At 53.4% G+C, this 24823-nt stretch overlaps 4 protein-coding genes and 1 non-coding gene across 9 annotated transcripts; all 5 read right to left on the reverse strand.

Moving 5' to 3' along the window:
• Positions 1–1962: 1962 nt before the first annotated feature.
• On the reverse strand, positions 1963–4605 carry LOC120702214 (skin secretory protein xP2-like). Its single transcript, XM_039985943.1, has 3 exons — positions 4298–4605; positions 3993–4212; positions 1963–1974 (listed from the first exon to the last, which is right to left on the reverse strand). Exons 1-3 carry the CDS (start codon positions 4603–4605, stop codon positions 1963–1965), a joined length of 540 nt encoding a protein of 179 aa, XP_039841877.1.
• Positions 4606–7637: 3032 nt separating this feature from the next.
• On the reverse strand, positions 7638–7718 carry TRNAL-CAG. Its single transcript has one exon. It is a non-coding gene; the product is annotated as a tRNA-Leu (tRNA).
• A 132-nt stretch (positions 7719–7850) lies between these two features.
• LOC120705211 lies at positions 7851–8712 on the reverse strand. The gene has a single exon (XM_039989682.1). It carries the CDS (start codon positions 8681–8683, stop codon positions 8054–8056), a length of 630 nt encoding a protein of 209 aa, XP_039845616.1. The 5' UTR covers positions 8684–8712; the 3' UTR covers positions 7851–8053.
• Positions 8713–12095: 3383 nt separating this feature from the next.
• LOC120703954 (multiple organellar RNA editing factor 2, chloroplastic-like) lies at positions 12096–14802 on the reverse strand. The gene is made up of 4 exons (XM_039988173.1): positions 14350–14802; positions 14127–14224; positions 13956–14021; positions 12096–12558 (listed from the first exon to the last, which is right to left on the reverse strand). The coding sequence occupies exons 1-4, from the start codon at positions 14733–14735 to the stop codon at positions 12416–12418; spliced, it is 693 nt and encodes a 230-aa protein (XP_039844107.1). The 5' UTR covers positions 14736–14802; the 3' UTR covers positions 12096–12415.
• Positions 14803–15862: 1060 nt separating this feature from the next.
• On the reverse strand, positions 15863–20890 carry LOC120703953 (protein RGF1 INDUCIBLE TRANSCRIPTION FACTOR 1-like). Of its 5 annotated transcripts, none has more exons than XM_039988171.1 (5): positions 20566–20890; positions 20326–20390; positions 19890–20115; positions 19490–19705; positions 15863–16785 (listed from the first exon to the last, which is right to left on the reverse strand). In XM_039988171.1, the coding sequence occupies exons 3-5, from the start codon at positions 20103–20105 to the stop codon at positions 16495–16497; spliced, it is 723 nt and encodes a 240-aa protein (XP_039844105.1). In that variant the 5' UTR covers positions 20106–20115; positions 20326–20390; positions 20566–20890; the 3' UTR covers positions 15863–16494. The 5 variants fall into 5 exon arrangements, with proteins under 5 accessions (XP_039844105.1, XP_039844106.1, XP_039844104.1 ...); XM_039988172.1 differs by having other exon boundaries at positions 20480–20890; XM_039988170.1 differs by having other exon boundaries at positions 19890–20108; positions 20326–20385; positions 20566–20888.
• Positions 20891–24823: the final 3933 nt, after the last annotated feature.

Genomic DNA, 24823 nt, shown 5'->3' on the forward strand with positions numbered 1-24823 from the left:
AAGAATCCCATAGGAGTCCGCTGAAGGTGATGTTTGTAGATCATTCGGAGCCGTCGCAGGGCTTTACGGGCGGCTTTCCGATAGGTGTCCGGGAAACGGAATCCAGTGGTGGAGATGAACCAAGGGTCCACATCAGGGTAGCGGGTGCTCCTTGCTATGAAGATCATCAGGTCACACCGAAGAGTGCCCTTGGAGTCGTACTCCCGGTAAAGAAACTCTGGCGGATCCACAACTCCAATGCGTTCCAGGCTGAGTATCAACAACTTAGGAAGGCCGGGCTCTGCGAAACAGATTCCGCCGATCCATCCATTGTCAGCCATCTGGAACAGGGCAAGAACAAAAGGTAAGTGTTTGTGTGAGGAAAGGATTAAGGATAGAAAAAGTCATAAGGTAAAGGGTCTAAAAACGGGTTTCGCTCCTAGGGTCACGTCCTACGGCCAACCTGCGGCTCTGATACCACCTGAAGCGTCCCCTCATAAGAGAAGACTTAAATGTGATACAAAACACCAGTCCCAGGAGGCTGATGTCACATTTATTACATCAGATGGTTCAAAACCGTACAAACCTTGGAGGACACTCGATACAGATAATGATAATTATTAACCAAGCTACAACATAACACCAGACTGCAAACCACATGGGGTCTACTACGGGCTCAGAGTACTGCGTCAGCGGAGGCATCTCGATGGGGCCGGTACCACAGGCAAGGTTGGGTGTAGAACGGTAACCCTACTCGGCGTCGTCTGGCACGAAGTCTGGATCTTCTTCTGTAAAAAGTAAGAGTGGGGTGAGTACAAACGTACTCAGCAAGTCCAACCACACCCACGGAGGGGTTAAACCAGAATAACATGCCTTGGTAAATCAAGGATAAGGTTATGGTTTAATTTGCAGAAGAACTATATTTTATGCAAGGGTTTGTTTTAAAGAAAACCTTTATGAAAATCAATTCCAGAAGTAACACGGAGTTTCCAATTTTTAAACTGCTACCGGACTCCCCGTCCGTCGTAGCACACGACACATCTGCCGGACACAATTCCAAAACAACTCACACCAGCCCATCCCAAAGAAACACTAGTTATGTGACCACACCGTAACTCGCCCAATACCGTGGGCACGGACTATTCGAATAGATTCTTAACTCTGCAGAGGTGTGCAACTTTACCCACAAGTAGGATACCACAACTCGTGCACCGTCGTGTCGGTGTAGATCCCATCATAGCCATTACCCACCATAGCTAAGCCTGACTAGCCATCACGGGCTGCACCAAGGGGTCATTGACCGTTCACTTAGGTATAACCGGGCATAAGTCACTCGGGGCTTATCCCTTTTCCTTAGTCACCCGTTGCTCTCAGCTCTCCTGATGGCTACCACACCAACTAGTGGGATTTATGCTACGCCGTTGCCCATTCAACGGTCGAGTGGTTTGCACGATAATGGAGTTAGGTGAGATGACACACCAACTCGGTCCTTAGACGCGACAAGATGGATATCTCCCTTCTTTGCCCTGCCACACAGGCATAAGCACACCAATCGGCAAATCGCACAGAAATGCCGTCCATCTCGCCCATACTCATCTTTCGAAAATCCACATTTTGTCCCTTCCCATACGCACACATTCTCTTTATAAATCAAATAGTATTATGAGTAAAGTCCTAAGCATTCTAATATCGATTAACGTCCAAACAAAAATCAGACATTAACCTAGGTGGTCAAGGAATGGTTATCACAAATCAAGGGGTGGCTATCCAACCGTGTTTTCATGCAAGCAAAACATATGCAACTTTATAAAACAGGCCATTGGGTTGTGTTTATAAAACTAGGACAAAACATGCATCAAAGGATGGGATTGAACTTGCCGTCTTCAAAGCCTTCGGGGAAGTCCTGTCCTTCGGGCTCGGGGTTGCGGAACTGGTCCTCGCTCTCCTGCTCACAGAACTGCTCGTTGACGGGCTCTCCTTCGCTCACTCCACGGTCTACAAAGCACACAAACAAGTACTCAATCAAAACAGGATCTATCGTTGAGCTCGAAATGGGAACACATGAAATATAGAATATAGGGTGATAATTTTGAGTGGTTTCGGAGTGACATGATCAAGACTGGGTTACATTAGGCAGGGTAAAGTTTTGGCTTGATTCGGGGTTATTTGGTACATGAAATGATAAGTTTTATAAGGGTTTGCGGGTCGGTTAAGGGGTCAGGGGCCTATTTGTAATTAACTTGGTTGAAATTTTTGAAAACACCTGGACAATCCTTGAAGGTATAGGGTATATTTAGAATTATGTTTATAGGTGGAAAGGGTTTACTTGAAATTAACACAAAGGGCAGGGTTCTTTTTGGATAAAAGCCATAAATGGGGGGGTTCTTTATGGAATAGAGGGAAGGGGAGGGCCTAATGGCAAAACTGCCATCTCCCTCCTCCCCCTCGCACTGGGAAACAGGGGAGGCGCCCCGTGCGTCGGCGGCGGCCGATTAGGCTGCCCAGGACCACGGCGGCGGCCGGGGGGGTGGGGGGAAAAGGAGCTAGGGGCGTGGGGTTCGATTCCCCAGCTCACCTCGGCTCGGGGCGCGGCGAGGGAGCGGGGCGACGGGAGCGGGCGGCGGCGGCTCTGGTGGTGTGTGACGGCGGCGCTAGCGCTAGGGAGGAGCGGCTGGAGGCGGCGGAGGTGGTTGCGGGGATGGCCGGGGCTCAGGGTCTCTTTTATAGCGGCGCTAAGGCGGTGGCGCGGTGGAGGTGGGTGGCCGGCTCAGCGAGGTCCGCGGGCGGCCATTAATGGCGTCCCGGCCGCTAGCGGCCGTCGTGGGGCGGCTCCCGCGCCGAGGGCGGCGTGGCGGTGTAGGGCGACGGGACTCGAGCGGCAGCGGTGAGCACAGGACGTGGCGCAAGCGGCGAGGTGGCGAGCAGTGCCGCTCGGAGCGAGGCAGCGGCGAGCGACGCGCCAGGGTCAGGCGAGCACGTGGCTCAGCGCCGAGCGGGACCGGGGCGGCCAGCGAGCGCCTGGGCCACGCGGGTGTGCGCGCGCCGAGGCAGCGAGCGGCTCAGGGGAGTGGCGCTAGCGCAGGCCGGCGGGCAGTGCGGCACAGGGCATGGCAGCGGCGAGCGGCACGGGCACGCGCACGTGGCTCGGCAGGGCGCCCAGCGGCGCGCGGCGCGGCGTGCCGCGTCAGGCTCGTGTGCGCGCACACGCGTGCGCGCGTCGCGTCCTGGCGTCGTGCGCGAGTGCCGCGGCGCGGGCAGCGGCGGTGCCCGGTGTGCGCGGCAGGCGGGGTTGGGACAGGGCGCGGCTCAGGGCGGCTTGGCGCGTTCGCGCGTGCGCAGCCGGGAGCGGGGGCGCGCGTGCGGGAGAGAGGCGAGGCGCGCGCGCGGGGCAGGCGGGCCGGAGCTGGGAGGAAGGGCGTGAGGGGGGGCGCGGGGCAGGCGCGACGGGGAAGAAGGAGAGGAGGGAGGGAAGGGAGAGAAAAGAAAAAGGAAAAAGAGAAAAGGGGAAAAAGAAATGAGAAAAAGGAAAAGAAATAGAGAAAAAAGAAAATGGGAGAGAGAGGAAAAGGATAAAGGAGGGGGGGCGCGCCAGCGGCGACTGCGGCCGCGGTCGGCCACGCGGGTGCGGGCCACGGGAGATGGGGCACGCGGCCGGGAAGGAAGGAGAGAGGGAAAAAGGAGGGCGGGATTCGCGGCGGCCGGTCACGACGCGTCGCGTTGGATGGGAAAAAGATGGGACGCGGATTGAATTCGGGTGTCGGGTTGCTCGGGGGAGGTTCTGGGGATTAGGGTTCAGGGTTTGAGGGGAGTCGAGCTCAACGAAAGACAACTTTAGCGCATGATTTATTTAGTGAATTTTCGGGATGTTACATCCCACCAGCTCCTTCCTCTGCGTCCGGCCGGGTGGTGCTATACGCGTCGCCCCGACCGGCCCCAACTTCGACGTCCGGCCGGGCGGCGCCGTCTGCGCCGCCCCGGCCGGCCTCCCCCACGGTGTCAGCCAGAGCGGCTACTTCAGCTCCACTCTGGCCAGCGTCGCCCCCGTTCCCCGGCGCTCGAGCCTGTTGGGCCGCCTGGGCCCCTCGAGCCATGGCCTCCCGTAGCTTCGCGGTCTCCGCCACGATATCCACAACGGGCGGGGGCTGCGGCGCCGAGTGTGGCGTGGCGTGCGCCCCGGTCTTAAGGGCTTTGGTCGGCGTGAGCGGGGCTGCGTCCTTGGCAAAGGCCCCGGAGCTGGAAATCGGGGAAGCAGAGCTGAGGTTAGCAGGACAGGGGGATCGGTTAAATGAACACAACGAATAAAACCAAAAACACTTACCCGGACCGGGCACTCATGCTGCGCTTGCCCGTGCCACTTCTTCGGGCCCGCGGCACGCTGACGCCTCTCGACGACTGATCCGAGGGTGTCGTCCTCGAACCCGCCTGAGGCCTCGAGGCCGTCTGCGCGGGCGCCCCCGCGCTCGCCGCGGACCCATCGCCGCCCGTCGACATCGCGGGCGCGGAGACCCCCTCGCCCATCGCTGGCAGGGGCGACCTCCGCTCTGTCACGGGCGTAGATGATCTGCCGCCCGCCGCCGGTATGGGCGACCTTCGCCCCGCCACTGGCATGGGCGACCTCCGCTCCATCCCCGCGAGGGGCGGGTCCGCCGACACCCCCGGTGCGGGCCTCGCCTCACGTGGCGCCACTGCCGCGTCTTCATCACCAGCCTCTTGATAGACTGGCGGGGAGTCCGCACCTGTTGCCGCCTCGTCCTCACCCGGGAGGTGGGCCTCGGCATCCGAGGCGTCCTCCTCCTCCTCACTCGTGGACTCAGGCGTAGCGGACCGCGGCCTCCCCTCCGCGCACGCGATTTTGCACGCCTTGTCGTGCCTCTCCTTCCTCCTCCTTTTCTTGTCGGCGGCCGCCTCCGCCGCTTCCTTCCGCTTCTTCACCGCTTCTGCGTGAAGGCAGTTGACCTCGCGTTCCTCCGGGATCGGAGGCCTCGAGGGGTGGCACCTGCGGCCCACTCCCTGCAAAATGCAGTCAAAACGGAGTCAGGAAGCAGGAAGGGGAAAAGAATAACACAAGTCGACAACAGAATGAAATTGAGACTCACCACTGATATGTACCCCGGCTCGGGGCGCATCTTGATCTCCCAGAGATTGTTAGCGTCGTCGGGAAACTCAGCCACCGTGTTCCTGGCCCTCCGAGCCGCGATGCCTCGAGGGAGCAGCACCGTCGACGTCCTCGAGCCCGAGGCGGGGACCCCGGGGGTGAGGCCGAAAATCGGCAGGCTTCTCTCTGTCAGAGGAATCACCCTCTGCCGGTGGAAGTTCACGATGACGGAAGCCGCCGTCAACCCCTTCCTCGCCAGGTGCACCAGCGCCTCGGTGAGGACTCGAGCCTGGCTTGGTGTGCTGGGGGCGACAACCCCCAATCCCACTTGGCTGGCCTCTCCCGAAGCACCTTGTTGGTGAAGGCCGGGAGCTTGTTGTCGAAGTTGCGTAGGTAGAACCACCCATGAATCCACCCGGCGTTGTTCGTGGTCATCCTATTCGGGATGTAGAGGTTCTTCCGGCTCGGGCGCAAATGGAGCATCAGGCCTCCCGCGCGCGCAAACCGCTTCGGCTGTCCCCGCACATTCTCGACGAAGAGCTCGCCGAGGAAGAGGTGGATCCACAGATCCCAGTGGGCTTCGATCCCCAAGTATCCCTCGCAGACGGCGACGAAGACCGCCGCTTGCGAAATGGAATTGGGGCCGAAGTTGTGCAGCTCTGCTCCATAGTGCTCGCACAAGGCCCGCATGAACCTGCTGACGGGGACGCCGAATCCCCGCTCGTGCAGACGCACGAGGCTCACGACGTAGCCTTCGGGGGGGTTCGGCTCGGTCTCCTCCGGCCGCGGGGAAATCCACCTCGGCCGCTCCGAGCTGATGTTTATCGGAAGCAGCCGGTCGGCGACCAGCTGCTCCAGAACCGCCACTGCAGCGGTGGATTTCCCCCATGGCAACGGCTCCTGGACATCCGACATGGCTTCGAACCTCGGGGAGATGTGGGAAGGCAAGCTTTGTGGTGACTAAGGTACGTTCTCGCTCTCTTTCTCTTCTTCCTCTCGCTCTTGGCTATGGGCTCAGGATGCAGAGGAGGCGAAGAAGGCAAGGGAGATGAGGGCAAATGGCCAGGTGAGCCCAAACAGCCCCCCCCCTCTCGCTTTTATTTCACCACGACGCGCGGATACGCCGCCATGGCCCGAATCCGCCGCATTAAATGCAGTAGATTTTGCCGTCGCCGACTGATGGGTCCCACGACCGCGGAGTTTCCCACGCGCGCACTCGGCAGTAACTGCGGCACGGTAACCGATGGGCACAGCGCGACTGTTGCGCTGTTCCATCCGTCAGCCGCCGCCCACGCCGCTTCGTCTACCCGAGGTAGTCACCTAAAAAGGCGCGCCCGCACCGCACCGCACGATTTGGGCCACGTCGCCCACGACCAGCGGAGGATCCGCGCACAGGACTAGCGACTCAGCGCCGTTTGCGAACCATGACGGAATATTTCTTTCGGGGGCTCTTCACTTTCGAGGGAATCTTCCGAGGCCTTACTGATTAGGGGTTCGAAGCCTGGCCCGTCGAGGGTTCGACAGGCGCCCCAGATCGCAAGAGTCAGGGACTGCATGGACCCCGGTTAAATTTCAACAACCATTCTGCTGACCCCGGTGGCATTTTGTTTTGGCTTCGCCCCTGGAACGTAAAAAACCTTCTCGTAATTGAAACCTTTTCATCCTATCATGGCTCCATTATCGAATCAGACGTTATTTGCAGTTGAACGATTTTTAACTGAAATGTATATATGCGTATAGTGGCATATATCCGATCCTTCATTCCCTTCCAAACTAAGCACGAAGCCGTCAGTCACGCACCTCATCACGCTTCGTCCTAAATTCCTGATGTCACCTTCGAGCAGGATCATTGCAGCAATTACCAGCGTCCGTACGCTGGCGAGAGCGAGAGCAAACACCTCACCCATCGACGGCCGCGCCCGGGGCTCCCGCGCCACACACAGCGGCGTCGAGTAGGGTGCAGCAGCCTTTGCTCTTGAGGTTCTCGTGCACGTTCGTACGGAGGGCGGGCGTGGTTATGCTTGTGCAGCTAGTTGAGCCCGTCCGCCACGTCGAAACGCCACCTGCACCACACTACCAGCGCACCCGCCCGCCGCTTCCATCCGAGCACGCGCCCGCCGTCGCGGAGGCAGTCGCCGAGCGCGCCGTTCCCGGTGAGCTCGAGCCCCAAAGCCCCATGTGGCCCGGTGCTTCCTCGCCCGCCGGTCACGCGTTCCGCCGCCGCACCTCCGCGATCCCCACCGTCGCACTCTCCAGTTCAGGGTCAGCCGTGCTCTGCGTGGCGTGTGAGTGCGGAAACGAGGACCGCACCGCACCGTGCGCGCTGTTCTCTGACCGCAGCTCTTCGCGGTGGCCCAGCCGGGGCGGGGAGAGTCGTTTGCCAGGAACTCGATGCAAGTGTAACAACCGTGCCAAGTGACACGATGGTCATCAAGCTCGCGTGCTACAAGTACCGGTGATTGGATCAAGTTGTCGATCGAGATCTCAGACCTGAGAATAGATGACAAATCGACAAAAGTAGTATTTAAAAAAAATAGGACAAAGTAGAGAGAAAAAAAATAACTGTCAAGAATGGGATTCGAACCCATGCCCTTTCGGACCAGTACCTGAAACTGGCGCCTTAGACCAACTCGGCCATCTTGACGTTATGTGATGACGGTAAAGATATTATTTATATTCCTTAATACATTCCATATTCCCATCTTCTCCCTTTTGCAATACTTCACAAACCTCACAAATTACATACAAAAGGTAATCAAGGGAGATGACAAATGAATAAGTCGAGCAACAAAATTTCATTACACTTTTTAGTCGAGTATACACAAAAACCAAACACCAATGTTTCCTAGTTCCTACCCTTTCAAACTCTTTATCGTATAACCTTCAACATCCTATCATCAATAAATTGGAAGTCAATCCAAAGAAAAAACAAAACCTATCAATCAGCCCCTACGCGCGCTTTCAAGCCGCCTTTTTTAATCAAACGGTGTCTTCCATGATGGTGCTGAGTGCCCTCCTCATCGGCGGCCGCGCCGCCGCCGCGGGTCCCCTGGCACTTCTCGCCGGGCTCCGCGACGCCGTCTCGAATCCTCCCAGGGTCCTCTGGTTCAGCTTCTCGTTGACCTCCTCGTCGGCGTACGCGTGGCGCGCCGGCAGAACGCGCGCCTTATTGGTGGCGAGGAAGAATCCGCCGCCGCCGCCGCGGCGCGCGCGCCCGTAACCACTCCCGGTCCCAGCGGGGGCACGCGCCGTCCGCGCCCTCGCCGCCAGCGCGTCGCTCGCGCGCACGGCTAGCGCGGCCATGTCGGCGGTCGAGAGCGGGCGGCCGAGCATCCCCGTGGGGAGAACGAAGTATATCTGCCCCGGGCGGAGCAGTTCGTCGGCGCCGAGCGCGGGCACGTCCGCGTCGAAGTAGAGCGCGTCGGAGCTGCACACGAAGGAGCCGTCCGCCGCTGCATTGCCGCCGGCGCCGAGCACGTCGGAGGCGGAGACGGGGGAGGCCGCCGGCGCGAACTCCCGCAGCGAGCCGTCAGCCGCGACGACCAGGGCCGGCGGCTGGTGGAGCGAGGCGCTGCTTCTCCGGTGGCTGCTAGAGAGGCCTGATCCCATGAAACTTTCGGTGGAGACGGATGGGTGGTTTTGGAGTTCGGAATGGAGGCGAGTGGACCGGCGGGAGCTCGTATATATAGCGGGGCGGCCGGAAGTGGAGGACGGAGAAAGGTTGACGCGGACGGGAATGTGTCTGCTCTTTAGCACTTCACCCCCTAGATTATGCATTATTGTGGACATGCCGCTACAACCGGATTCGTAATTTGTTACTTCTCACACCAGAGAGTGTAGTCCCTTTTTTTTCATCCAATTTGCTACTAGTTGTCGTTAAAGCAGCGTGTATGGTTCTCTGCGATTTGTCATACATACTAGTTTGGAGGAAATGCACGACATACGTATCTAATTAAGCAAAACATATCGCAATATTCGTGAATTAACGTAAGCCTCGCACCAGCATAACACATTGATGGAAGAAGTTAAGCTTGTAGAAATTCCACAGTACTTTGTATCTTAAAGAGAAGATAGAATTGCGAACAATTGGAGCTTCCTAGCAGTTGGCGTGTAACATGATAGCTACAACTTTGACCTTTTACGTTCAACCAAACCCCAAACAACTTGTTGTAAAGTGAGTTTTTTTTCTGAGTTGTAAACGAACTTTCAACCATCCAATGAAGGCATGAACCCACAGAACGTTCCGCGTTGAAAAAAAAAATGAAGACCGCCCTCCTGGCCAAAACACCAGATCCGCAGGGTCCAAGTCGCAAAGTCGAGGAGCAGAAGAAGCGCAACAGGGCAAAAGCAAAACCGCCGGCTGGGGACGGCGCGTGGGCGCTGACGCGGAAGCACAGCCCGAGGACACCACCCCCGCCGCACGCAGACTTCGGGATAGCTGCGTACGACGAGTTCGTTCCGTCGGGACCGCGTGTACCCGACACGCACGGACTTGCCGCCGGGGATGCTGGGCCGCTCGTTTTTTTTTTGCCGTTTTCGGGGGGGCGGTCGGGCCCGCAGCCCGCCGACGCGTAAGTACTAGGCCGGCGGGATCGGCGGCGGCAGCGACGGACAGCAGGTGCGCGTGCCGGCGTTCGCACGCGACCGGCGGCCGCAACGGTGGTGCCCGTGCAGCGCATTACGGAGTGCTGGGAGCCCAGGAGGATTGAGCTGGCTATCGTAGCGTCAGGGCTCGTGGCTGGCTAGCGTCGTCCTAGGTTGGGCTGGAAATCACTCGCGAAACCGGGTGCTGTGCGAGACGAGGGAAGGCGGGCTGATCGGTTGCATCTGGTTCATTTTTTTCGAAGAGAAAACCTTTTCCCTAATCTGACGAGGCTGCGGCAGGTTCTTTTCCATTTCCCCCTCCCTTTTCCTGAGCGGCCTAGTACTGCAGTTGCTAGACGAGGGGCAGTAGGCTGCTGGCGCATGCTCTGCCACGATGTAGCGAGCCTAGTACTCCATGTGGCTGGCACGCACGACAACCACCTCTGGCTAGTTGTCGGAGGAGCCCGATTAGGCTGGGAGCCACTACACTAGCGGAAAAACTGCGTGCCGTAGCCCGTAGGGGACAATGGCTGGAAAGAACGACGCGGCGCGTTTGGGCAAAGCCTAACAGTGCAACGCCCACCACGCGGTTTGCGGCACTGAGCACGCGAATTGCCGTTCTGCTTGGCACGGAAATTCGGCTCGCGAGACGGGACGGAAACCATCACGCCTCGCGTTCGCGTGCGCGTCGGGGAGCGGAGCCGGCGGACCTTGCGCGCGCCGTGCTCCCTCGCCCGCGGCACGCCTTGGACCTGGTCGGGTCCCCACGGATCGGAGGAGCGCGTCCGGTGGAGTGGAATGGACCCTCCCCCCCCCCCCCCCCCCCGCCGTACGCGCGCGCGTCGTACAAACCGGCGGTCAGACTTGAGAGGACGCAGGTCTCAACTGCGCGCGCGCGCGGGGTCCCACTCCCACGCCGGCAGCGCGTCTCGATTATTCTGCTTGTACGGTTCGGATGACCGTACCGGTGTGCGTGTGCCGCCGCCATGCGCGTGCCGCACGGTTTACCTAGCCCTGCTCCATCTCGCCGTCGCGCCGCACCATGCGCTCGATTCCAAGGCGGCATCACAACGGACGGCGCCTCAACTGGAGACACGTCGCGACGGAGGGTCGGTCGGATGCGCGGATGGTCGCTCGCAACCGCCGCTACCGGAAGAAGCTGGTGGAGCGCCCACCTGCGTCGCTCTCCGCTGCAGGACGGCGAGTTGACCGCCTCAAGGCGCCACCCATATTTCCGAGCCCCGCGGCCGGCCGCAGCTGGAGTTCGCCTCAACGCCCTCCGCGCGCCGCCGGAACCGGTCGGTCGGTTCCGCCCGCGGCGGCCGGCCTTTTTTCCTTCCCACGCGTCGCTCCTACGCCGATTAATTAAAGTAAAGTAAACCCGATTATTCAACGCCATCCCCAAGTGGTCAAGTCAAACCCCGCCTCCTCTTCTTGCCGAGCAAGTTGGTCGGCGCGGCTCGCGAGCCGTCGGCCCCGACCGGACAGCGACGGGGGCCGCGGCGGCGGCGCCCGGCCGCCGGGAACCACACAGCTTTCGGGTTCGGCCTTTCAGGGACAGGGACAGAGACTGGCGTGCTGTGCATCCGTTCCGGCCGTCACGCACGATTAATTCATTGGGCCGGAAGCCTCCTCCCGTCCTCTGGTTTCTGACTGCGGGCCGGCCACACAACCACTCGTTTCTGGCATTTCGCGACGGCTGGTGGTTGCTTTTCCCGGGCCGTCTCCCTTCCTCCTGATCTCCTAGCCGAGTTCACACGGAGAGAGGTGATCGATCTTCACGTTGTCCGGTAGGACCTAGGCCGCCCGTACGTAACCGTACATTTCCCGTTCAGACGACCTGGTCAGGGTCATGGAGGGTGGAGGCGACGACGGCAGGGCTCCCGCAGTGGACCCGACTAATACGAGTTGATTGATGACTAAAGGTCCTGTTTAGTTCCAAAAAATTTCTACGGTATTCCATCACATCAAATTTTTGAACACATGAAACATTAAATGTAGTTGAAAAAATAACTAATTACACAGTCTAACTAATTAGCATATAACAAATCTCTTAAACCTAATTAGTCTATAATTAAACATTAATTGCCAAATAACAACAAAAATGCTACAGTATCAAAACCTAAAAAATTTCGCGAACTAAACAAAGCCTAAGAACTCACGAAATAATCACCGTGTTCGGCAGGCTGGAGCTGAAGTGGTGTGAGAGAAAAATACTGTTACCTGACTGGTGGCTGGAGCTGGAGTGGTATGAGAGAGAAATACTGTAGGGCTGTAGACCAGCCGAACACGGTGAATCATGGCAGTTCAAAGACTTACCACAGGAGTACATGCAGTCAGATGAAGCCGTCTTCCCTCGGAAACAACTCTTTGCACTACAACAAACGGCCGCTACATCAACCTACAACTGCAGTCCTGACTAAAGGGAGCACAAAAGGAGAATCAATGAGCAATTTAACAATCATAGTTTTTTGTGGGAACTGACAAATCACAATTTCGAGTCACGGGGAGTGGATTTACAAGGGCAAACAGCTGCTAATGTGCGCAAGTAGCAATGCATGCCAAGCCAGGTACTTTCAATCTCTAGTAATTACAGAGCACAATACATCCAAGTTGGGCGCCAGCCACCAGACAGACACCCTAGACTGCATAAAGTGAACATGCAACAAGAAGATGGTTCGTTTCAGTACATGTCACATCATTTAATTTGTGATGATTGAAACCACCTCTGGCTTGTTATTCTGGCCTTTGATCATCTCATCGCTGGTTCTCCCTCCTACGGGCATAGCGGGTCCTGTCGTTGTACCTAGGCCTATCTGCTGCTCTCTGTGGCACTGGTTCTACCCTCCTCTGCCTCTCCGGGGACCTCTGAACAATCTCCCCATTAACAAAGAGCTCAGCTGCAAGATACAAAGATTGGAGGACGTTAATACATCTCTTTTCCGAGAGTAACAACTCAACAAGGATAAATCACAGCATGCAAAGGTGCTAGCAACAACCAATGTGAAACATGAATGCAGTAATGTTACATCTCCACTGATCTGCTACTCCATTGCTATGGAGAGCAGAACCGATAAAGAGAATTGTTTTAAGTCCATTAGCATTCAAAACAAGGCATTGCCAAAATGACTCCCTTGCTTTGCCAAGATGGACTAACAAATCAAACAACAAAAACACGTGACAGATCTTGGGATCAGAAGCAAGACAAGCAACAACTCAGCAAAATATATGAAACAAATCTGAAACAAGGTTCGACAACAATTATTACACTTGACAAACTTAAGTAACATTGTTTTTCATAATAATTGTTCATAGCATTGTTTCATCCCTACCGATCTGTGCCCTATTTCATTTAAGGTGCAGAACTGTTAGAGAGACGCTTGTTATTAGTTCATTAGCATTCAAAGCAAGACATTGCCTATTAAGCTCCATGCTTTGCCAAGATGGACTAGAAGACCAGCTTGGTTAAGAAAGGTCGCTGGTTGAACTACCATAGACAAACAGATAAACGCCTAAACATGATAGGGACTAATTGAAAATGAAAAACAAATGTTTCATCCCTACTGATCGGTACCCCCATTTTATTGAGGTGCAGAACCGTTGAGACCATTGTTATAAGTCCATTAGCATTCAAAGCAAGACATTGCCAACTAGGCTCCACGCTTTGCCAAGATGGACTAGAGTGGTTCAAACTAGTCTATTCCACTACTGAACAAAAAATATCTAGGAGCATCTAGATTGGGGAAAAAATGTGTTAGCAATGTCTCATCCCTACTGATCTGAGTCCCATTTCATTGAGGTGCAGAATCATTAGAGAGACCATTAATCCATTAGCATTCAACGCAAGACATTGGCAACTAGATTCCATGCTTTGCCACGATGGACTAAGACCAGAATGGTTAAAAGTTAAAACTAGTATCTTACTGAACAAGAAATATCTAGAAGCGTCTAGATTAGGAAAAAAATGTGTTAGTAATGTCTCATCCCTACTGATCTGAACCCCATTTCATTGAGGTGCAAAACCGTTAGAGAGATAATTGGTTTTAGTCCATTATCATTCAAAGCTGGGCATTGCCTGTGAGGCCTCACAGCTTTGCCAAGATGAACTAGAACATCAATGGCACAGGATAGGGCATGATGACATAGCACTGAAATGTAACAGTGCCTCAACCCAGTGATGTTTGAGAAACATGTGTAAGCTTCAAAAGCTAGGCCAAATACACAGGTCAGATATAAACTAGTCAAACGGTGAATCCTAACAAAAATCCGTATCGACAGAGCAAGAGAAGAAAGCTACCTCCATAGTCCTTGTACTCGGGGTCAACATACGAATCCGGGAGCACAAAGAGAACACCAGGGAGTCCTGCAGCACACATCATCACAAACAACACCGGCATCAGCTACCGAGTCAGGTCGAATTCAGCTAGGAAGCTGAAGAACGGCATCACAGGGCATAGATCGAGCGGACCCTCGAGCTTGTTGGACGTCTCCTCATCTATCTCGCACCCGAACCCGAAGTAGCGCTCGCACGAGACGTTGTAGATCTTCCTCTTCGCCTCCTCCTCGCTGCACCAGAGAAAAAGCCGTCAGATAAGTTTAAAAGGGAGAAATTTGCAAAAATTGGCCTTTGCAGTTTAAATTGCAATTTTTTTCGTTTAAAAGGCGAGGGTACGGAGAAGAGCAGGATGTACCTTCCGAGGACCTTTGCGAGGGTCTGGACGTAGCAGTCGATCATCTGTTGCTTGGTGGCGCCCTCCCCGCCGGGCTTGTCCATGACGATGAGCCAGTGCTCGTAGTCGCAGCCGGGGAACAGCGGCGCCATCTCCGTGGGCGCGCGGTCCCCGCCCCCGCCGGGCCGCGTCGGGGAGTACCCGTCCCCGCCCGGCCGCCGCGCCATCCCGCGGGGGAAGCCGAGGCGGGAGGCCGCCGCCGCCGCCGCCGCGACGACGGCCGGGCGCAGCAGCGAGTGCTCAGGGGAAACCCCCGCCGGCGCGCGGCGGAGGAGCAAGGATAGGGAGGAGGAGGAGGAGGAGGCGCGGCGGGAGAGGAGCCTCCGGGCGGCGGCGGCGGCGGCCATGGCTGTTAAACCCTAGCGGCGCCGCGGGGGCAGTGGAGTGGGGGAATGGGGGACGCGAGGTGCCGGCCGGGGTCGAAGGCGGATTTGAAGCTGCGTGTGAGGCTGTGAGCGCAGGCCCGATGGATGTATTATGCTTCCATGGGCCTACAATGGGCCACTGAGAGGCCCAGTTGGCAACAATACTGAATTATTTTGAGCCGTCAAGCCCAGTTGCTGAAAAGGTTGGTCCGGCCCAACGGGGTCTGGGCGGACGGCGACGCCAGCGGCTCCGGCTCCGCCCGGACACCTTTCTCGTGGCCGCTGGGCACCATCAAGATGGCAAATGGTACCTGAAATCTGAGTATCTGACTGAGTTTTACCCGATAAAAAATATATGTATGGAATGAGTTTTCTACTCATTTGTCCGTTGTTTGACAAAATTTTATACCCACCGGTCTAGAAACCTCGAGCTAGACACTTAGAACATAGTCTTCTTTCTTATTCCTTTATTACGAGTAGGTCTAAATTAACATATGTGTGATGTGTCGTATGGGTTCTAGAACCAACTTCAACTTCAAGTGATGCGTCAGAATTGTCCTGCCCCTCATGATCCTCACGTTTCGGTCCTTGTAAGTTGTAACCGATGCAAACGTTGCTATCCCACTATCCCAGCATTTCTTCGGCCAGTCCTCTCGAGGTTTGGGTCCACTGACTATCCAGCTTCCCTCCCTGGTACTACCTCTTTGCTGATGGATGCAAAAAGCACGGCCTTCTTGCCACAGAAATGATGAGGCCTTGGGCGCCTTGCAGCTTGCTGCCACTCACCTGTCTGCTGTAACCTTGTGCGAGAGAGCAGCAGCAGCAGCAGCAGAGCGCTGGGACCAAGAGCCTGTGCAAGCCAATGCCGTTTTAGGAACGGACGACCTGACAGAGGCACATACCGGCAACGCTGTTCAGACTTCAGAGTCGCCTCGTTAACGTTCTAGGCTTCAGCCATCGTTTTCTTCCCGTCCAGTACCGACTCGACTCCACAGACGTGACCTGGAGTACTGGACGACGTTGACACTTTCATAACTCCATCAGAAAGCACGGCCGGTCTGATCATGCCACAAAGACAGAGCTGAAGAAAATAGCATCTTTGCAGAGACTTTTTGCAAACAGAAAGCTGGCACAATGTGTACGTTATTCCTTCTCCTTCCTTTCCCCCCAGTATACACAAACATATACACTCATATATACACCGTTAGTATACAGATTAACCCCCTAATTAAACAGGAGATTAATGATCAACAAAAAAAACTTTTTAGCTTCACACCGCAACGCTAATAAACGCATTGGGTGGTGGTGGGAGGAGGCAAAAGCAGCTGCCAGACTCTACAAACCGAGACAAATACATGATGCTTATTCCCTTTTCACATATCAATCTCGACCACTAACACTACCCAAGCTAAAATTCAAACCCTACCTATGTTGTTTCTATCTCCTTTTTCAGGCCATGTCTACACATACTTGACAAACTTTGTCAATATACTGGCATGTACAGATGACACCTCTCGCCTACATTATTGTGTATGCGTGTGTGTATACAATAGCTGCTATACGACGTAACAAGGCTATACTACTTAGCTGTATATGGTGACCTACCGTACCAGTAGCTGATGATTTTGGACCACTTCACTGCTCAGACCAGAGTGAGGGACACACATTGTGCTATAGCTGAAGAGTGAAGTGAAGGCTGATGATGATGAGCGTGTTGGCCACCGGCCGGGGTCTCTGCTGGCTAACCGTAGAACGGGGCGCGGTGGGGGATGCCCTTCCTCCTGGACGGCCGGCACCGGTTGATCGTTGGCGTCCCCGGCGTGATCGGCCGCCCGTTGTTGGACCTGCTGCCTTCGTCGTCGGACCACCGGATGCCCGGCCGGTCGAAGCGGCCGAGGTCGAACCCGGCCGTCCTCCGGGGCTTCTTGGGGCTGAACGAGTCGTCGGAGCCGGAGCCGTCGTCGCCGGAGCCCTGCCCGCGCTTCGGCCGGATGGCGAACGTCAGGCTCGGATCCCACTGCATCCCTCCCAGCTGAAATAAAACAAACCACACACCACGAGGCAAGAGCAGTCATTCATCGATCAGCGAATGATTGCAGGTGGTCTAATCATGGTGATAACACACACATTAGAAATGAGATTGGTTACAGAGGAAAACAACGGAATTTGGTCCTGCATTTTTCTGTGGCCACAAGAGTAGCTGTCGAAGGAATCAGTGAAGTGAGCTGATGAGGACGTTTGCTTGTGAGAAAAATAAGAAGAAAGGAAGCCCTCCATGATGGACCGTATTATTATCCATGGATCTGTCGTCATTGCACTAAGTGCAAACAGGGAGCACATCAACTCCTTGTCCAGTTGACGTCCATTAGCTTTCCTACTCATTCTAGAGCTTGCAAAATAAATCGCCTAGTGACCCCCCTCTAGTTCTGAAAAGACACTAGCTATTCTCAGAATATTAGGTAGCATTGTATGCAGATATGCTTAGGGTGTTCGCAGTGCGCCAGCGATTTGCGCCGGCGATTTGAAGGAGAGAGAGAGGAACGACAGAAGCTCGGGACTCACACGCGTGAGAGGGAGCTCTCTCGGCGAGCGTGCGAGCTAGCGACGAGTTCGTCGCTAGCGACTACTGTGCAGCCACTATTCATCGATTAGAAAAATAAAATCGCCGGCCATCTCGTCGACCGTTGCGGACGCCCTTAGCCATGGTTTCACTTCACACTGAGATGGACAGTGCCTACAAATCCTCTTTATTTGTGCAAACAGTTCACCTTCTCTTTTTTTTCTCGAAAAGAATGTAGTTTCCTAAGGGAAACATTATGGGGGTTCCATGACCAAAATACCCTTACAATCAATCAGTCTAAAACGCTCTTCTGGGGCATACTATAAACCAAATAAATCCGGTCCAAAAGGATATCAGCCTGATGCAGATGATGCTACTACTAAAGCTTGCAACAATAAACATAACTGTACTTGTGACAGCTATATATACACACAAACCTGGGCAAACAAACACGGGGATTCGGTAGAACATCACTTCCAGAGAAGTCAACTTTATCCGGATAATGCACACCCTTTCCATCCTTTCCAAGTGATAGTGGGGTTAACTAGTTAACCCATTCTTCTTAAAAGAAAAAGAAACCGAAAAGAAGTGCATTTCTTCATGGAAGATCCTGACTGCTAGCTGATGTCTCAAGTCTACCTACTCCCTGAAAGCAGCTTTAGCCTAAACTAGAACAGTACATGAGAGCTCCAACTCCTAGGGCAACTTTATAGTTTATACATAGTTTGCCTAGTGCAACCGTTTATCAGATAGACTAATAATTTGTTAATGGCAAGATTTGCTTCATGCTTGCTACCGCTACATTTGGGTAAGATACCATTGTTAACTTATTGCAGGGATTGTGTGTGATTGGTCTTGAGTGTGTTGCCTATATCCTTGTAAAATGACCATCCAACGTTCGGTCTGAGCACCATTCTTGATGAAAATGGGCTAGAACGTGGGAGGTATGTGGACCCATTTTGGCTGCATTTAACGGCTGTGCACGTACCAACGCACCCAAAGTTCAAAGGGCAATAATTGAGACATATCCGTATATATAATGTCACAGGAAAAGAAGAAAAACCCCCAAAAGGCCAAACTTACCATGCAAGTTTGCCCCACCTGTCCATGAGCCATGAACATGCATGGCATGGTCGTCAGGTGGTGAAAAGCCTTTTGGAATGCAAGGATTTTGCTGAAAAACAAATTCTCACAAGAATCTCGATCGATAAGAAACTCTGGAGTCTGCAGACGGAGCCAAAGTGTGATCACAACAGCTACCTTTTCTTGAGGGGCCACAACTACTGTTTGGAGCCTGGAGGGGCCTTTTATTAGTTCCTAATAACATAACAAGGCCACTATATGCTATCTGAAAGATACTGATTGTATTGTACCTTCCTCAGTACATATTAATGCAGTATCAAAGAAGCTACTCTAGCGCTAAGATGTTCTTCTTTGGTCTTTTTTTTTTCTTAAAAAAAGGAATGTTTTCCTAGCAGGATTGCTGTGGCCTGTGGAACCTTTATTAGGACCTTTGTGTAGGAGCCCTGCACTGTTTCAGAAAATTTTCAAGTTTTAAATGATCCCTACTGCACTCAACTTTGCATCGAATTCGCCGACCCCATCTAAAATGTCAAATGTGCCACACCACACCGCGAACCCCCAATGTGCATTCGTGATTGAGAGGCAGGATGTCCAAGTTCTTCCTCCCGAGGCCGGTCCGGCCAATGCAGGTTGCCATCGCCCATTCGGTGGTTACAGTAGCCGCCCATGCGGGAGCCACAGAAAAAATGGAGCTCGGACAGATGCCTGGCATTGGCAAGACCCTCGGCCCGTTCGTCGTCCGCCGCCACGACCCCCCTTGTTTTCCGCGGTGGGATTCGGCAGCTTTCTCCCCAGGTGGACGCGCACGAGCTGCCCTTTGCTGTGCGGTGCCTGGCTGCCTGCCGATCCCCTGGTGTGTGTGTCTCTCTCTCTCTCTGGCCCCCACGCCGAGCCTCGGACAAGAACGCCTCTACTGGCTGGCTCTATACTAGTCTTTTAGAGAGAGGAGAGAGAAAGAAAGGTAGAAAGAGAGAGGAGAGAGAGGTAGAGAGAGGAAAAGAAAAAGAAAGAACGAGGGGAACCAGGCAGCAGCTGGAAGGGAGAAGAAAGGAAGAGGGAGAGGGAGAGAGAAAGGAGGAAGACGGCGGCTCACCTTGCAGCCGAGGGAGCAGAAGCGGAACGAGTCCGGGAGGCTCCGGCAGCAGATCTCGCAGGTGTTGGTGACGCCCTTGCCGGGCCTGGCCTGCGGCCGGCCGTTGAGGAACACGATCTTGGCGCTGTTGATCACGTACGTCTGCACGTGCGAGATGTCGATCAGCTTCCCCACCTCCGACACCCGGATCACGTTGTGGTACGACGACCGCCGTATCTGCATGGCGCACGACACCCACCAGCTCGGTCAGCGCCGGCCGGCCGGCCGCCGGCGGGGAAGAAGAAGAAGAAACAAGAATGGGGGGAATCGAATTGATTGGCTGGCCGATCGATCGGAGAGGAGAGGAGGAGCGAGGAGACTGGTAGCTTAGTTAGCAGCAGCTCGGGGCGTGGTCGCTGACCTGGACGACGTGGTGGTCCCGGTGCGCCGGGAGGCAGTAGGCGCAGAGCGCGTCGCCGGTGCAGTCGAGGCAGAAGAGGTTGCACTCGTTCTTGCTCAGCTCCGGGTGCATCCGGCACGGCACGAAGAAGCTCGTGCCCAGTAGCGGCCGCAGCCACGGCGGGCCCAGGTCCTCCTCCGCCCGCACCATCGGGCTCGGGCTCGCCACGCTCACCATCACCTGCAATCTCCACCCAGGAACACATAAGCCACACCATCCATCGCCGCCGCCGGCGCCGCCTCCGAATCAAATGCAAGTCTATACATGCATTCACAGCTACACCTAGAGACCTCATCACCAGCTCAATCTACCATGCGCATCGATCTAGCTACTCCTACACACACAGAAAGATTAAACAATCTCGAGAAAAAAAAGAGGGATTTGATTTTAATTTTACCATTGGTATAAGGTCCTCCAGAGCTACAGCAAGCTGATGCCTCTGTGTATCCTCTAGCGCCTGCTCTGCAGGTTGCAAAAAGCATCAAGCCATCAAGGGAAGGGAAGCAGCAGCCGGCTAAGGAAGATGAATGCAGGAAGCCAAGATAATAAACCTTCCGCGATGTGACGGAAAAGGGGCCCCGGCCGGGGGCGGTTAGTAACAGTATCAACGGATTATCGTCTACCTATCAATCGTTACCTGCTCCGCAGGGTAAAAGGACCAAGCAGCAGGAAGAAGAAGAAGAAGAAGAATTGTTCAGCGGCCGCCGGATCGATAAGGGAGGAGAGGACGACGGCTGGACGGGGAGATGAGGAGGAGGGGATTCGACGATTCGGGGCTTCTGGAAATCCAAGAATTCTCGGCGGTATCGCGTCAAGTAGAGTATATATCGCAGCGAGGAAAGCGAAAATTATATATATATACACACACACATATATATATAGCTATATATGATATATATAATATCTTTTCCTCTCTTTCTTGAAAGGGAGAGAGATCAGATGGGAACGAAGGGGGAAGAAAAACGCGATGCAACGGTGGAGGCCGATGTAAGGCGGTTTGGTTTGCATATAGGAGACGTGTCGACGGCTCTTTCCTGCGATAGCTAAAGCTCCCGGAAAGAAAAACCCTTTTCCCGGCTCCACGCCCATCCTTCGACGTAATTGCCCAATTCTCCAACCAATTTCCTTTGGTTTCATCATAAATGAATTATTCTCCCGCCAGGCATGCATTGATGGGGCAAAATCCTTTTCCTAATTAATAGGCTACACAACATTACACTAATGTGATTTCTGTAATTTATTACTACTTCGATATATATGTGTATCGTAGCAATTTATATATATATATATATATATATATATATATATATATATATATATATATATATATATATATATATATATATGCATGCATATCTTTGACACTAGTAAATGCATATATGCTAAGTGTAGAAGGAGGGTTCCTTTTGTGATATGAGATTCTTTTAAAGTACGGGCTGAAAAAATGAGAGAAATCGAGCAGTAAGGCGGAGGAAAAGGGATTCCCGCACCGAGCAATATAGACCGTCCGATAGGGACTGTGGCTTGTGGAAAATGGCTGCCCGGAGTGATGATGATGACCTTAGTGCTTGATGACGAAGGCATCCGCTTGATCTTGCCTTTAATTCTTTTCCAAAAATAATGTGCGAGTGAGCTCTCTCTCCTTCTATCTTTTTTCTTGCCACGAACATGAACTCCTCCGGATAATCTCTATCTATTTGTTTAATCACGGTGATAAAACGATACCATTTGTGTAATGACACCTTGGGGCCCAAGTCATATGGTGATGTGTGTGGTAGGCAGGCTTATTTCTAGCACGTACTCAACAAGTGTACCGTCATGTATGAGTACTTGATAGGACTATGATACGGTTGTTATTCTAGAACGATCAATTTGTTATTACTCTGGTATAATAGTTTCAAACACTCTTCTTATGGTGGTTCACATCATTACACACTATTTATTGCACCAACAATTTAATCAAATAGGTTATTTGAATTAAGTTATATAAAAGGACGATCCATTAATCATGTCTGTAAATGGTACAAGATGATACATTGACATGAGTTTGTAGTTTTTGCAATTCAATGATTTTTCTCCGCGGGTGATCAGTGAACGATTTTGCGGTTTGCCTTAGGGCTTTTATGTTGTATACATATCATTTTTCATGGTTGACCTTCTCTTCTTCCCCGTTTCGGCGTTGGCACAAATGTAGTCTAACTACTTAACTAAGATATTATGATGCTATTTTATAACGGGATACATATGCACAATATCTGTTTCGAAAAAGGTACATTATACTTAATCCATGAAGCATGTAAAGTGTACCTTATTATCTTTCCAAATTTGCAGCACTTTTCCGCAACTAGTTAGCCTTGTATATACAATTGATTAAACACAGAAAGTTCCACTAATCAGGAATTTATTCTTGATGCTTTGTGCTTGTTTATTTTTGGGTATGGATATCAGAAACTCATGTGAAAGTTATCAACTAGTCGATCACCATTCTAGTGTTTCAGCAAAAGATAGCCAAAGGTAACCGAACCGCGAGGCCGCTTTGCAAGCTGCTCAGTAAAAGCTTCGCCACTTGGATGTGTGCGGTGTGCCTATAGCAGCAGCACCGGCAAAGAAGAGATGGAGATTTTTCCACGCACGCGCTGTGTCAATCTGTCGCGAACTTGGAATCTCACGGCGGCCTCCTTTTTTTTCCCTCCCCCGGAGTCAGCCAGGCAGGGGACGAAGGTTAAGCAGCAGGGGATCTCCGGCGTGCAAGGCAGATGAGGCCGGAACTGGAAATGCCTACTTGTAACCTGTCCCTCCTTTCACAGCCATCTATCACTCTATCCTCAGCCAACAGCCATGATTCTCCATCTCCCTCTCTCTCTCCTCTGTCTTTTCTGCTGGATTTTTTTTCTTCCTTCCATGGGCTGCTAGCTAGGGCCTAGGCTTTCCGCTCAAGTTATCTCTGAATTTTCTTTTGGTTTCTTGCATTATTATTTTTCGCCCATCTCTTTTCTGACCTATGCCATGTCCTTGACGTCATGAGGATGGACAGCGATCATCTGCGTGCGTGGCTGGCTGTGTTTGCGTCCTTGTTTGTACATGGATCGGCCGATTGGTCTGGAGTCCTTTGCGGCGCGTAGAATAATTGGCGATCAAGTTCGGCATGGTTTCTTTCTTGCTTCGATGTTCGATGAAGCATCAGGAACTTCAGACTGTGATGTTGGTGCGATTGCATTGATCCAACTGTTTGATCTGTGGATGCTCTGTTTCTCCAATACTACCTATCTCGGCATTAATGTCATATTTTTGCCAAGTGGGACACTGTAACTAAGCTATGTCATGGGTGCTTGAGTGTGATTCCAAGTAGTACTCGGTGTTTTAGGCCAATCTCAAATGAAAGTGTCATGAGCAATAAATTTACTAATGTGGCAGAGTCATTATGAAGAGAGAGGGTGTGAAGTGTCACGGAACATGAGAGGAGTGATGACACTCCGACTTAATTACCTAGTTTATAATCTTAATAACTGTGTCGATGACACTCCTACTGAGACTTGGTGGCTCAGTCTTCTATATAAAAAGACACAATTATGGAAAACAAAAGGAGATAGCATTGGGGCAGCAAGGGAGATTGTTTATGCTGAATGAGTTTGAAAAGACTCTGTTTTATTCTCCGTTTTCCTTTAAAAGAAGCTCTGTTTTATTCTCCGTTTTCCTTAAAAAACTCAGCGAGTCAGAAAGTTTTATTTTTGCCGGGCTTTACTTGGGGGATCGTTTATGCTCTGCCCAGGTACACAAAAGGAGACGACAAGGACCGTACCTGGCCCTGTTCATCGACAGGCCTCCGCCGCGCCGCCCCGGCCGGAAGACGAAAGCGATGAGCCGTCAGGTCGGAGCGAGGCGATGAAGAGAAGCATCAGGATACGCGTCCGATCATCCGGGGCACCGCACTTCCCTTCACCTCACCCGTTAACTCCCCCGGAAAGTAACGCGTACCCACCCGCCGGCCGCCGGCCGACGTCCGGCCACCTCCCTCCTCTCCTCTCGGATTAGTCGTGGCCGCCGCGGGTTAGCCTCCGCTTTCCTCCCGCTGGCGCCCTTCCAGGCTCCCGAAAGAGACTAACAGCGACGCTGATGGGCCGGTAATGTGTGGCACGGTGGAGGCCCAATTAGAGTTTGGAGTTCGCCGCAAGCCCACTGCGGGATGTGGCAAAGAGTGGACTGCGAGTTGCGACGGCTGCCAGCGACGGCTCTGAAAAGGAGAGGTGATGACTGATGAGCACAGAGGCGGCAGAGGAGTGGTGATGGCCGATGAGAGAGACCTTTTTTTTACTTTTCTTTTTCCAAGGATTTACACGTCCACTGTATAATAACGGGAAAAGGTGGAGGGAAGAAGAAGCAATTTTTTGAGGAAGACTCACGGCAGTGCCGGCCAATTACTCTGAACTTGCCACCTTGTCAGCGTCTCCACCAAGCTTCACCTTGTGCCACCACACCAGCAGATCGAAACCAAAAAAAAAAATCATCATCTCAGGCTTCAACTCTCCAAGAGGGTCAAACAGGAATGCGAAGAATTCCGCGAGCCCTCTGCCTATCCGCAGAGCAGTCGAGAAGCCTTCTCGCTGTCGCTGTGCTCCAGGTCGCCAAGGCAACGGCCCCGCAGCCGTGGAAGGAAGCGTTCGCCCGACACCTCGCCGCCCTGCCTGACAGCGACGCGCCGGCCGCTCGCCGTTGCCTATGTGTGCATCAGGCTACTAATGACGAGTCTTGATGGCTCTGAAAATAGCTCGATAAAAATGGATGCTTTTGGGAGAGATTATCACCGGCGTCGCGTGATTGCGTCATACCTGATTGCTCTTTTTTTTTGTTGGTTTCTGAAATGTTCAAGTTGAATTGGGATAGATGCGTGCGTTGAA

The sequence above is a fragment of the Panicum virgatum genome, chromosome 4K, assembly GCF_016808335.1.
Source record: "Panicum virgatum strain AP13 chromosome 4K, P.virgatum_v5, whole genome shotgun sequence".
In the NCBI taxonomy this organism is placed as follows: Eukaryota; Viridiplantae; Streptophyta; class Magnoliopsida; order Poales; family Poaceae; genus Panicum; species Panicum virgatum.